This window comes from Cavia porcellus, unplaced genomic scaffold, assembly GCF_034190915.1.
Source record: "Cavia porcellus strain 051 isolate PalLab524CR breed Dunkin Hartley unplaced genomic scaffold, mCavPor4.1 scaffold_30, whole genome shotgun sequence".
NCBI lineage: Eukaryota > Metazoa > Chordata > Mammalia > Rodentia > Caviidae > Cavia > Cavia porcellus.
Genome location: NW_026947513.1, coordinates 44,259,760 through 44,272,488, shown reverse-complemented (window position 1 = coordinate 44,272,488; position 12,729 = coordinate 44,259,760). Strand labels below are relative to the sequence as shown.

At 33.1% G+C, this 12,729-nt stretch overlaps 1 protein-coding gene across 2 annotated transcripts in view; it reads right to left on the bottom strand.

Annotated features, from left to right (window-relative positions):
* Positions 1-8,931: 8,931 nt before the first annotated feature.
* LOC100726785 (UDP-glucuronosyltransferase 2B17-like) overlaps positions 8,932-12,729 on the bottom strand; it is a 65,860-nt gene continuing 62,062 nt past the window's right edge. For both annotated transcript variants that reach the window (XM_063240333.1, XM_063240334.1), the window contains one exon: positions 8,932-12,514. In XM_063240333.1, the coding sequence (XP_063096403.1) occupies positions 12,235-12,514 (280 nt within the window). In that variant the 3' untranslated portion in view covers positions 8,932-12,234. The remainder of the gene's footprint in view (positions 12,515-12,729) is intronic.

The following is a 12,729-nucleotide window of genomic DNA, read 5'->3' as shown; positions in this document are numbered from 1 at the left end:
ACTGTTTTGTTCAATTGTATTATAACTGATGATATAGGCAATTCTATTTGAGATAGCAGGAAGCATTATGGTAACCATTGTTGATCACCTTGTATTATGTTTTTACATTATCTATTATGTCCACCCTTTTGATTTAACTGACTCTGTTCTGTTATGTCACATTTGGTTTTACTCTCTTCCAAAAAAAGGAATAAGAACTGTGGGAGCAATAAAACCCAAAATGTGTAATAGTCATTGTACAAAAGAGAGGAAAAGAAAGTGCTATAAATGGTATAACTGCATGTATATTTAAGTGTATAAGATAGACAATGATATTACTGAGTTTTGTTGGATCACTGAACAGAACTGTTTGCAGTCTCACTGTTTGAATGTCCACTTTATATGCTTTAATTTAGTAACCTGAACAAATATTTCTAAGATGACAATATGTAATCCATTAACTAGTGATTTTCTACTGTTTATTTTTTTCTGAAATTCTGTATAACTTGTATGCTTTTTCTGCTTTTTTTCCTTTTTCTCCTTAAATAAAATTAAAAAAAATAAAAAAATGTTCTAACTGTAACCTGATGATATTGGTTTACATAAGATTGCTGTATTACTTTTATGACCTTCACAGAACCTTGAGGTACTGTATGTGAATCTACTAACTGGCACCATGTAAATCAATTTATGTTCAATATTTTATTTTACTTCCTCATTGTCCAAATCAACCTTCATTTAACCTGTGGATGATTGTTCCCCCTGGAGAGACAATAAGAAAACTTTTATTTAGAGATTTAGGAATAGTTTCAATATATTTTCCACATTCTGTAACATTCTTATGAAAATAATGCAACCTTAACTTAAGAAAATTTGAAAAGCCTAAAACAGTATACCATGAATAAGACTCTTCCATAATTCCAATTGTTGGCAATGAGCTCCAGACCCAATTACTTAGTATATAAATAAAATATTCAGACACCAAAAAATCTTGACAAAGCAAGCTCGCTTGCACAGGAGTCAACACTATACCCTTAAGGTGAGGAAACAAGCAGACAAAGAGGCAGCAACCGTCTTCTTGTTTATCTTAATACATGAGAAAGAGTTGATTTTCCCCATTGGTGGAGTAAAAGGCTATCCTGATTGAATATTCTAAGTGAATATATAATATATTAGATATAATCTGATGTAAGCCATGTATGACGAGCACATGATCAACAAATGTTTGGTTTTGTGAATTCATTTGGGTGGTAATTCAGAATTGTTAATTTTTTTTTTTTTTTACTGTTATGAGGTAGCATGTTCATCAATTCACTTTTCAGATATGAAAGACACCATAATTACCTGCCATTTGAAAAATAAATTTTGCATAGCCATAGAATGATTGTGATTTTGTAATGTTCTTTTCCCTTTTTTTAAAAAGCATGTATTGAAGACATTTTATCTATTTGCCTAAGATATATTTGTTATGGTTTTCTGGTGAATAGTCTTGTGGCTTTAATATGGAGACCATGTTAAATAAGTTAGGAAATATTTCCTCCAGTTCAACTGTGTAAATTGATATTTGAAGAATTACATAAAGTATAATGCAGTAATTTAGAAAAACCCAAGTAAAAATATGAGGTTTTCCAAATTGGCATCATTTTTCATTATTATTTCTGTGTTTCTCTGAAATAGATTTATTTAAACTTTGTTTCATAAGTTGTATGTTCCTAAAAATCTCCACTTCACTAAGATTATGAAATGGCTTGGCATTTTATTGTTCATATAACTAATGTAATCCTTTTATTTTTGTATGTTTCTTACATATGTTTTCAAGTTTCTATTGATCTTCACTTTTTCCTTCTAGTGTGATGATTTACATAAATGTCTACTATCCTTTGGATACCACTTGTGTGGCAGTATAAGCTCTATGAAAATCAATTTATTCTTTATGTTTATAAGATAATATTATCATATTACGTTCTACTGTATCTATTATTGATAACTTCCTTTTAAAATGTGTCAGTTATAAAATTATGTGACAGTTTTCTCTTTAATTACATTTTAGTGCCTGTAACAACTATTTTTATTATTTTTAAATTTTGTATTTATTTTGTATTTTAGTACTGAGAATCCAACTCAAAATTTCATAATTGAAAGCCAGTCATTGTGCACCTGAGCTATAATATCTGAACTATAAACTATTTTTACAATATTTTTTCACACAGTATTTTTTTGTCTTAAAATGTTTTTACATATGAATTTAACTACATTTTCAAAAACCTGGACCACTTTACTGATGAACTTATTCCATCACATGCAACATTCAAGACAACATAAAAATTTCTGTTGTTTCATTTGCACCATTTAAGTTTCTATAAATTTTATATTCCATGTATTGATACCATTGATGTTCAATCACAGGATGTATAGTAAATTCACAGAGCTGTGATTTTACTTTTAATCCTTATAAGATATTTAATATTTCCATATAAACAGGTTAAGGAAATTGTAGTAATGTGTTCTGAGGCAAAAATGAAGAATTCAGAAGGGAAGAAATTGACATGTGAAGTAAGACAATATGAAGTTATAAAAATAAACATTTTATTTGTTTTTTATTTGTTTTTATTATAAATATTTATTAAGTCTGAAGACAGTTAACTTTTATAGTTCCATGAGGAAGATGATATAATAAAAAAGCTACATACTTGTAGTTTAGCTAAATTACCCACCTTCAGATCTAAGTCTAATCATTTACAGTTTCTTCTTGGGCAAGCTTCTAACTTCTGTGAAACAGTTATAGACATACCTACATCAAAGGTTTTTGTAAAAATTGAAAACACTTATTTAAAGCATGTAGTATCTAATAATGCTATCTCAATAAGCACTCTTAGACTACCTAACTGTTATAATTAACCTGTTTTAACTGGTGCCTTAAATACAATCTGATTAACCAACTTAAAAAAGAAATGGACCAGCAGGTAGTTTAGAAATCAAACTCTTTGAACCACCTGTATTTTTTCAGTCTTGTTCTTCTTCTCTAGTGGCCTCTGTTTCTTCTACTGCCCACACTCCTAACTCATTCCTATCATGCTCTTTCTATAGAGTGACCAACTGGCCATATGATTCATCCAAAGTATAATAAGTGCTTGTGCTAATTATCAAATAACATTTCATGTTTCTTCCTTTTCTTAATTCAAGTAAAAATTATAAAGTTTTCCTTTCCAGAAAAAAAAAATTAATGAATAATCTGGTTTTAAGTATGTCAGTCTCCATTGGTTTTAAGACAATCAGATTGGAGAGTTGTTGATTACTAATCAGAAACAGGTTCTTTACCTCTTAAACCTCTTTGTCTTGTTTTGATTTGTTATTTTTGCTCAATAGCCACATATATGCAGACTTTGTTGGACACACAGTGAAAACCATAATCATTATGTGATTATTCAACCAGGTATCAAAAAGTTTAGGCATCACCTGATGCTTCTCCTTCTTTACTAGAACACAGCCATCTTTGACTCTACCTACAATACATATTCTTTAACTACCCCTCTTCCTCCGTCTCTAGGTTAGCCACAACAGCTTCCTAGACTTCTCAAAAAGCCAGTTAAGGAATATTCCATGTTACTTCCCCTACAAAACACAAAACTCTCCTCAATAGCCAGAATCATAAAAATGATAGATTTGGAAAATAAAAATACAAGGCATACAGTTAAATTTAGATTTATCATTATAAGTGAGTAACTTTTTAGTGTGTATTTTTTTCCAGTACAGAGGCTTGAACCCAAAGCCTTACTTGAATCCCCAGCCCTTTTAATAATTTTTTTATATAAAGAAAAAAAAACAAAACAGAAAATGGGTAGAAATAATACATAATTTCAAAAAATAAACAGTAAGAAATCACTAGTTGATAATTACATATTGTCCTCTTAGAAACAGTTGTTCAAATTACAAAAGTAAAGTGTTCAAAGAGGACATTCAAACAGTGAGACTAAAAACAGTTCTGTTCAAATATACAACAAAAATGTAGTAATATGTTTATCAATCATATACACTTCAAGATACATGGAGTTATATCTTTTAGAGCACTCTCTTTTCCTCTCCTTTTACAATTGCAATTACACATTTTGGGTTTTATTACTCCTACTTTTCTTACTACTTTTTATACTAGAGATACAATGTGATATTTATAAATATGATTCTTTTTTATTTCACTAATGAGGATAGCCTCAAGTTGTCTCCATTTGCCTATGAAGGCTTCAAGATTATCCTCCTTTACAGCTGAGTAATATTCCATTGTACTAAAAAACCACATTTTTTAATCTACTCTGCAGTAGACTGGCATCTTGGTTGTTTCCAAGATTTAGTTTTCACAAATTATGCTGTGATGAACATGGGTGCACATATATCACTGTGACATGATCTTTTCAGCTTTTCTGGGAAAATACCCAGGAGTGGAATAGTTTGGTTGAAATGAACTACTAATCCTAGTCTTCTGAGAATTACCCATACTGATTTCCATAGTGGCTGAACCAGACTACACTGCCACCAACACTGAAGAAGTGTTTCTTTTTCTTCACAGCCTCTCCAACATTTTTTTTTCAGTTGATTTCTTGATGACAGCCATTTTTTCTGAAGTGAGATATAATCTCAATGCTGTTTCAATTTGCATTTCTCAAGTGACGAGTGTTGGTGAACATTTCCTCATGTATTTATTTGCCATTGGTATATATTCATCTGAGAAATGTGTGTTCATCTCAGATGCCCATTTTTGGATAGGGCCTTTGAATTTGGGGGAGCTTGATGTTTTTCAGTTCTTTGTATGTTCTGGATATGAATCCTTTGTTTGAGGAGTTGCTGGCTATATTTCTTTTCATTTATATGGGTTTTCTTTTCAGTCTGTTGGTGATTTCTTTTGCAGTGCAGAAACTCTTCAATAATATGAGATCCCAGATGTTGATTCTTTGAAGTGTTTCTGTGCAGTTGGCATGGTATTAATGAATTCTCTGCCTACTCCTATGTCTCTAAGACTCCTACCTACCTTGTCTTCCAGTATATTTAGTGTATCTGTTTAAATATTTAGATCTTTGATCCACTTAGAGTTTAGTTTTATGCATGGTGATAGACACAGATCTAGTTTCAGTATTCAGCATATGGAGAGCCAATTTTTCCAACACCATTTATTAAAGAGTCTATTCTTCTTCCAGGGAACATCTTTATCCTGTTTGTCAATAATCAGATGGCAGAGTGTATTTGTAGTTATGTTTGCATCTTCTAATCTGTTCCATTGATTCTTAGGTCTATTTTGGGAGGAGCAAAGATGGTGGATAGATAACAACTGGCTACAGAGGCTGCCTGAGAAATTCAACTTAGAATTCCACATAATACAAAATGGGTAACCCCGAACAAAGGGAGATGAATTCTCTCGTCCAAAAAGAAATTAAGCAGGTGACTTGTTGACCATGTGGGGTGCCACTGCAACTTGCCAAGGTCCTGCCATGACTTGCTGAGCCATCAAAGGTCCCACTGCTTCGAGTCACTGGAGGTGCAGTTACATAGAGTTTGGGGGTTGGTGAGCTGAACAGAAACTGAGTTGGCAGTTGGCCTGCATCACCTGTGGTGAGTGACAGGAGTGGAGCCATTCCATAGAAAGGGGAGCTCTGGCGGATGACGTTCTGGGACTCGGTAGGACTAGAAAGTAAAAGGGGCAGCAGTGACTTCAGTCAATTGTTTCCTTCCCATGAGATTGTTGAAGTGAGCTAGGCTTGGGTCATGTGACCTGGCTGAGACCCAATAGGTTATCTGAAATCAAGTCCCTACAGTGGTGCTGCACACTAACCATACTATCCCAGTGAAGCCTCAGAAGTTTGACTGATCTGGATGGGAGGTGGAGCAAAGTAATACAGTGCAGGCCACAGCAACTTGACTGATATGGAGGAGAGGGGCCAGCATATACTGTTCCTGTCTGCAACTCACCAACACAGAGCAGTGGGAAGGGTTATCTAGCCCATGTGCTTCAGAATTGTGATCAACAAAGAAAGAAACCTGGGCCTCTTGGAAGAAGCATAAAATATGGGAAGAGGGAGAAACAACAAAAAGTCCCCAGGTCCCAACCCTGAGAACACTGACCCAGAACAGGTAAATGCAAAGGATGATGAGAACAGCAAACATGCAATATCAGACACAGTGCCAGTGGATATAAAGAGATATATTCAGGACCTCATAGATGAGTTTAAAGTGAAATATTTAGCCAAATAAAGCAAGATATAAGAAGATTAATAAAAGAGATAATAAGCACCCCTCAAGCAGACATAGACAGAAGAAGGGGGGAACTCAAAGGAGAGAACCATTTGATGAAGAATATAAAATATATAGAATACATTAAGCAGATTCAAAGAGATCAACAGGAAATTATAAACTCTATGGAAAGATGCCAAATCAGCCTGAAAGAAACTAAGGATAGATTATTCAAACTGGAGGACAATTTTTCAATGTGAGAGTATGAAAGGGAAAATTTTTTAAAAGTAAGAAGGAAACAAGCAGTAACAATACAAAGGCTAAAGATGACACAAGGATCTATAACTTGAGAATAAAGAATGTGAATGAAGAAGTAGGGGTACAAACAAAGGAACTACAAAGGTTATTTACAGAAATAATTAAGTAAAACATCCCCAAAATAGGAAAAGGAAATGATGTTCTGATATATGAGGCATACAGAACTCGAGCCACCTACAACCAAAACAGAGCTACACCAAGGCATATAGTAATCAAGATCCCAGAAATTCAATATAAGAACAGAATATTAAAAGCTCTTAGAGACAAGAAACAGGTAACCTACAGAAAAAGGTCCATCAGAATAACGTCAGACTTTTCAACACAAACCCTGAAGTCAAGAAGAACCTGGAGCAAAATATTCCAAGCTCTGAAAGAAAATACCCTCCATCCTATATTGATATACTCTGTTAAATTGTCTCTAGAATGAAGAAGATAAGAATACAAAGGATGGCAAATAGAACAGCATAACAGAAATGAGGAAGAGAAAATTTTATTCAAAACTGATATGATTGACAGTATCAAGTCTGAGAGTATAGGCAACTACACTGAAAATGATAAGACTCTACAATATACATTTTGGTTTTATAACTGCCAGTTTCTGAAGTTCTACACTATATACAAAGTTGTGTTTTTATTAATATTGTTATGTACTGAAATATTCAATTATACTATGTCTGATTAAATAACCAATTCTATTGGAGATAACAAGAGACAACGCAGGAACCAGAATTCTTTGTACAACAGTCTTATATGTTTATTTCATTTCATGTGTTTATAGGAATATGTTTTGTTTTGTCTTGCTTTGTTTTGTTTCTCCCCCTATGATAGAAAGGATAGAAATACATGTTAAGACTCATGCATGTGTAGAAACTATAAACAGTTTATGAGAACTGATCTTATGACACAAAATGAAATGAACAAACACTTTGAAACAAAGGAGACACTAACATACCCTATGTTGATCCTGGAGTGTCATAATGTGAAACACAGCAATAGTATTATTCTTTGTTCAGAGTGATATTAGCCTGCTTGGTTTATTCAATCTCAACATAATTGAAGACATGGATAACTGCAGGTATGTTTAAGTGTATAGGATTGATAACCATATTTCTAAGATTTTCTTGGATAGTTGAAGAGAACTAGTATTACTGTTTGAATCTCCCCTTTATATGCTCCACTTTAGTATCTTGAATATCTATTTGTAAGAGGACAATCTGCAATCATCTAGTGATTTCTTACTGTTTATTTTTTCTTTGAAATTATGTATTATTTCTATGCATTTTCTTTTTTTAGTCTTTCTTTAAATTAAATTTAAAACAAGACACTAAAGTACCCAGTGCTCAGCAATACTATTATTTTTTGTTCAGAATGATTTTAATCTGCTTTATTCTGTTCAATGTAAACATAAATGAAGATATGGATAATTGCATTTTTGTTTAAGTATATAGAATTGACAACCATGTTACTAAGTTTTTATTGGACAGTTGAATAGAATTGTTTGCAGTCTCACTGTTTGAATTCCCAATTTATGTTTTCCATTTTTGTATCTTGAACAACTATTTGTAAAATGACAACACATAAACATTGACTAGTGATTTCTTACTGTTTGCTTTTTTTTCTGTGCATGTATGTATTATTTTACCTATTTTCAGTTTTGTTCAGTCTTTCTTTAAATAAAATTTAAAAAAATAAAACAAAAACAAAAGGGAAAGAAATATCTTTGTCAAAATTAACCTTCAAACAGATTGGCTTAGTAGAGATTTACAGATTTTCTGTTTACCAAAACAGTCTACATTCTTCTCAGAAGCACAAGGGATTTTCTTCAAAATAGATCATGTGATACCCCATAACACACACTTAAGAAATTGAAAACCAACTGGCATTACTAAATGCACAGTATCAAATCAAAGTGCAAAGTGCAATCAAACAAAAATTAAAAACCAAAGAAATTACAGAAAAAGTGCAAGCACATGGAGATTAAATAATTCTCTCTTGAATGAATAGTCATTCCAGATGAAATTAAAGAAGAACTTAGGCTCTACAATCAAAATGTGACAAAGAAAATATAGGACCTTAAGAAAGCAGTTATAACTACTAAGTTTATGTAGTAAATTCCCAGCTTAGAAAATCAGAATGAGGTCAGATGTTTAGCTTCACAGCACAAGCACCAGGTGCTGAGTTTGATATACATTACTGACCCCACCAAGAAAAGGTAACCAAAATGAACTCAAATTAAACACCAAATCCAAATCCTTCATTTTGAGGTCCTGGAAAAACAAAAATATCAAAACCGAATGCTTATATGAAGAAATAAATTATAAACATCAGAACACAAATTAATGTAATTGAGACTAGAAATCAATACAAAGAATTCCTGAACTGAAGAGTTGATTCTTTGAAATACTGAAAAAGGCAGACAACCGATAAGTCAATTTTATTTAAAAAGGAAAGCAAAGAAATACAACCATGTAATTAGATATGAAAGCAATGATATTACAAAACATTTTGCTTAATTCTGAAAGATTATTGGCAACTACCTATAATCTATCATATTTAACGCCGAAGATAGAATTGCTAGATACATATGAACTAACAAAGCTAAACAAAAAAGATATGAAAATTCTAAATTTTCAGAATCAGTCAGTTATAAAATAAAAACCTACCAAAAAAGAAAATCCCTGTTCTTAACACATTCACTGCTGAGTTCTTTAGATTCCACCAAAACATCTCAAACACTTCCAGAAAACTGAAAAAGCAAGAAGTATTTTCAAAGTCATTTCTGGAAGCAAGATGTACCCTAACTCCAAAACCAGAAAAGGTCCTAAACGAATAAAGACAATGCAGTGTAAACCCTTTAATGAACATAGATGCAACACTCTTCAGTAAGATCCTAGAAGACAGACTGCAGCAAATTATCAAAAAGATCATACATCCTGACAAAAGAAAATTCATTTCAGAGATGCAGAAATTATTTAAAATATGTAATTCCCCACATACTAGAAGTATGGAGAGAAAGCTATATATTCACTTTCATAGATGAAGGAAAAACATCTGAAAAATTCAGCATGCATTCAGGTGAAAATTTTCAAGATGATAGGAATAGAAGACCCTAATTTTAATCTTCTTTTTTTAGGCACCAGAGACCTAATTCATAACCTTGCCCTTGCCAGGCAGGTAGTTAAGCCACTGAGCTAAGTCCTTGGCCCTCTTAATTTTGTAAAAGTTATCTGTTACAAAATAATGGTTAATTTCCTAGGTAATCGTGGAAGGCTGCAAAATTTTTCTCTAGATTCAGGAACATAACAGGGGTGTTCATTATAAACTTTGTTTCATATAGTTCTCAAAATATTCGTTGTAGAAATTAGACAAGAAAAAAACACAAAAAAGAATATGGATAAAGAATGAAGAAGTGTGGGCTGGGGATTTAGCTCTGCGGCATAAACACCTGCCTTGCAAGCAGGTGGTTGAGAGTTTGAACCCCAGTACTGATAAAAAAGAACAAAGAAGTGAAATTAGTATTATTTGTAGATGTCACAACCTTCTACATAGAAGACCCAAAATGTTTACCAAAGTTGAGAGTAATCAAATTTAGTAATGTGGCATTATATAAAGCCAACACAGCAAAATTAAAAGTGTTCCTCTACACCAACAGCAAAATTATAGAGAGGAAAATTACAAAAATATACTTTTCAAAATAGTATCAAGAAACCTAGGTAGTGATATTCCACTACAATGAAGCAATCTCAATAATGCTTTGAAAAAGACTAAAGATATCAGAAAATGGAAAGGTGTTTCTTTTCTGGCACAGACAGAATCAATAGACCTAAAATCACCATCCCTCTGAAACTACTTATGTAGACTGCATGATATGCAATCTATATAATGCAATACCATTCAAACTATCAAGAACTTTATCAATAATAAAGCTAGAGAAAGTAACCCTAAAATTCACATAGAACTTGAAGACACATAGAAGAACAAAAATAATTCTGCACAGTAAGGGCATGGCTGTGGCATCACATCCCAGAACTCAAATTATACTACAAAGCTCTAGTGATCAATACAGAATGGTATTTTTTAAAAAGTGTGGATCAATCGCACAGAATGGAAGTAGAGAAACGACTCCAGACACAGTGTTACATAATCTGTGCAAAAGGAGCCAATCCTTCACTGGAGGAAAGAGACTTATGAACAAATTGTGCTGGAAAAATGGTCCACATGCTTAAGTTTGAAATTTGTCCCATAATCGTATAGACTATTACACTCAAAAATCTCAGAATTAAAAGAGAAACACTGAATTTGTGGGAAAATAAAATGCATTAAAATTAGAGACATAAGTTGTATGCAAAGATATTTTTGAATAAAGTCTCAGTTGTGCAAGAAATAATACCAAGAATTAGAAAATGGAATCATATTAAATTTAAGTCTTTTTTCATGGCAAAGGAAACCATCAATGAAGTGTACACATAATCTACAGAATGGGGAAAAATTTTTGGCCAGTTACTTGTTAGACGAAGATATAACATTTAGAATATATGAAAACAATTAAAATTAAACCTTTAAATTTAAAGACCTAATTCTAAAAATCATTTCTAAGCTGGAGAAACACCAACAGTCAATAAACACTTGGCAAACTTTTCAATATCAGTAGTGTAAGAATCTGTGCACTGCTATCTTGACACAACACACACCACTTCAAATCCCTTCCCTGTAATATGCATTTAACATTGCTTTGGTTTTAGTACTATGGATTCAGAAGGCTTAGGAACACATCTAAATCTGAGAAGTCCCAATCAATTTTTGATCCTTTTCTTAACAAATGAAACAAAACATCCTTGTATGTTTTCAAACTCTGATTTTTGAAATAGGCTGTCTCCATACTGAGCTTTCCCCCGCCCCCCTCAAAATTCCAGTGTCAGGTTCCTTAATCCTCTGCTTTGTATTCATGACTTTCTAAAAGACCTTGGAGCCTGCAAGAGCATCGTCAGTCAGGCCTGCAGCATAGAGTAGTGCTTCTTGGTTCGCTCTGAAATAAACCTGTCATGTTGAACTCTTACCTCTGTTTCTTTTAATTTTCCCCAACAACTGGCATTTCAGAAATGCAAATTACAGCAACAACAACATTCTATTTCACCCATGGAGGAATGGCTACAATCAGCAAGTCCACCAGTAGCAAAGTTAGTGAGGCTATGAAGAGAAAGAAACCACTCTTCATTGCTGGTGTGAGGGTAAACGAATACAACCACTGTAGAAATCAGAATTGAGAGTGCTTAAAAACTACAAATATGAATTACATTTTATACATGTATTCCCCCTTTAAGTATCTTGCCACAACTGTTAGAAATATTAAGCCTCAGTGATGTATGTATACCTGCTTTTGATGATCTTTCACACACAAAAAGTCTACTGCATTATATTTTATTGAAACTGAAAATGTATCTGAAATACTACAATTTTCAGGCTTCCTACTTGGCTCAAACCAACATACTGTGGGTTAAGTGACTCTTAAGATTCATAATAAAATGCATGTGATAATTAAAGTACAACTGTTAAAGGAACACTGAAATTTGTATTGTAGATTCCTTGAGCATGTTTGCAATATATGGGAAAATCAGCAAGGCAAAGATGCTATAGAACATGGCTGATCATCTCATATGACTCTGTCTTTGGCACTGGAGTTAGATGAAATTGTCTCACTTGTAAAGCTATACACCTGAAACACTACTCCCTCTTTTCTTTCTTTCCTACCATCACAAAATTTTGAAAGAAAAATAAGCAACATTTTATGACAAGGAAGATAATGGTTGCAGCACAAGCCAGAAGGAAACCAATCACATCCAGAGAGTGATACTGATACCAGGTGAGATTCTGGGCAAGAGGCCTCAGGTGTTTGGCCCCCTTGTGGCGCATGACAAACTCGATCCAGAAGACAGCTCTGTCCAGCGGCTTCATAGGTTGATCATGGTGAATAGTTGATAACCTCAGAGCATTGTGTTTATAGCTGAAGGAAAATTAAACAAGTTCAGAAATATTTAGAAATGATAGAATGGATAACGTTGGAGGTTTTGAAGCAGTTCTAAAGGTCAAAATCAGTACCATAATTTGAAGACAAAATGCAAATCCTTGCCATGGTTCGTCAAACATTTATGAGTAACCTTGCAAAGGATTAGAGTGTTAAGTAAAACCAGTATTGAAATTTCATGAGCAAGTTAGTCA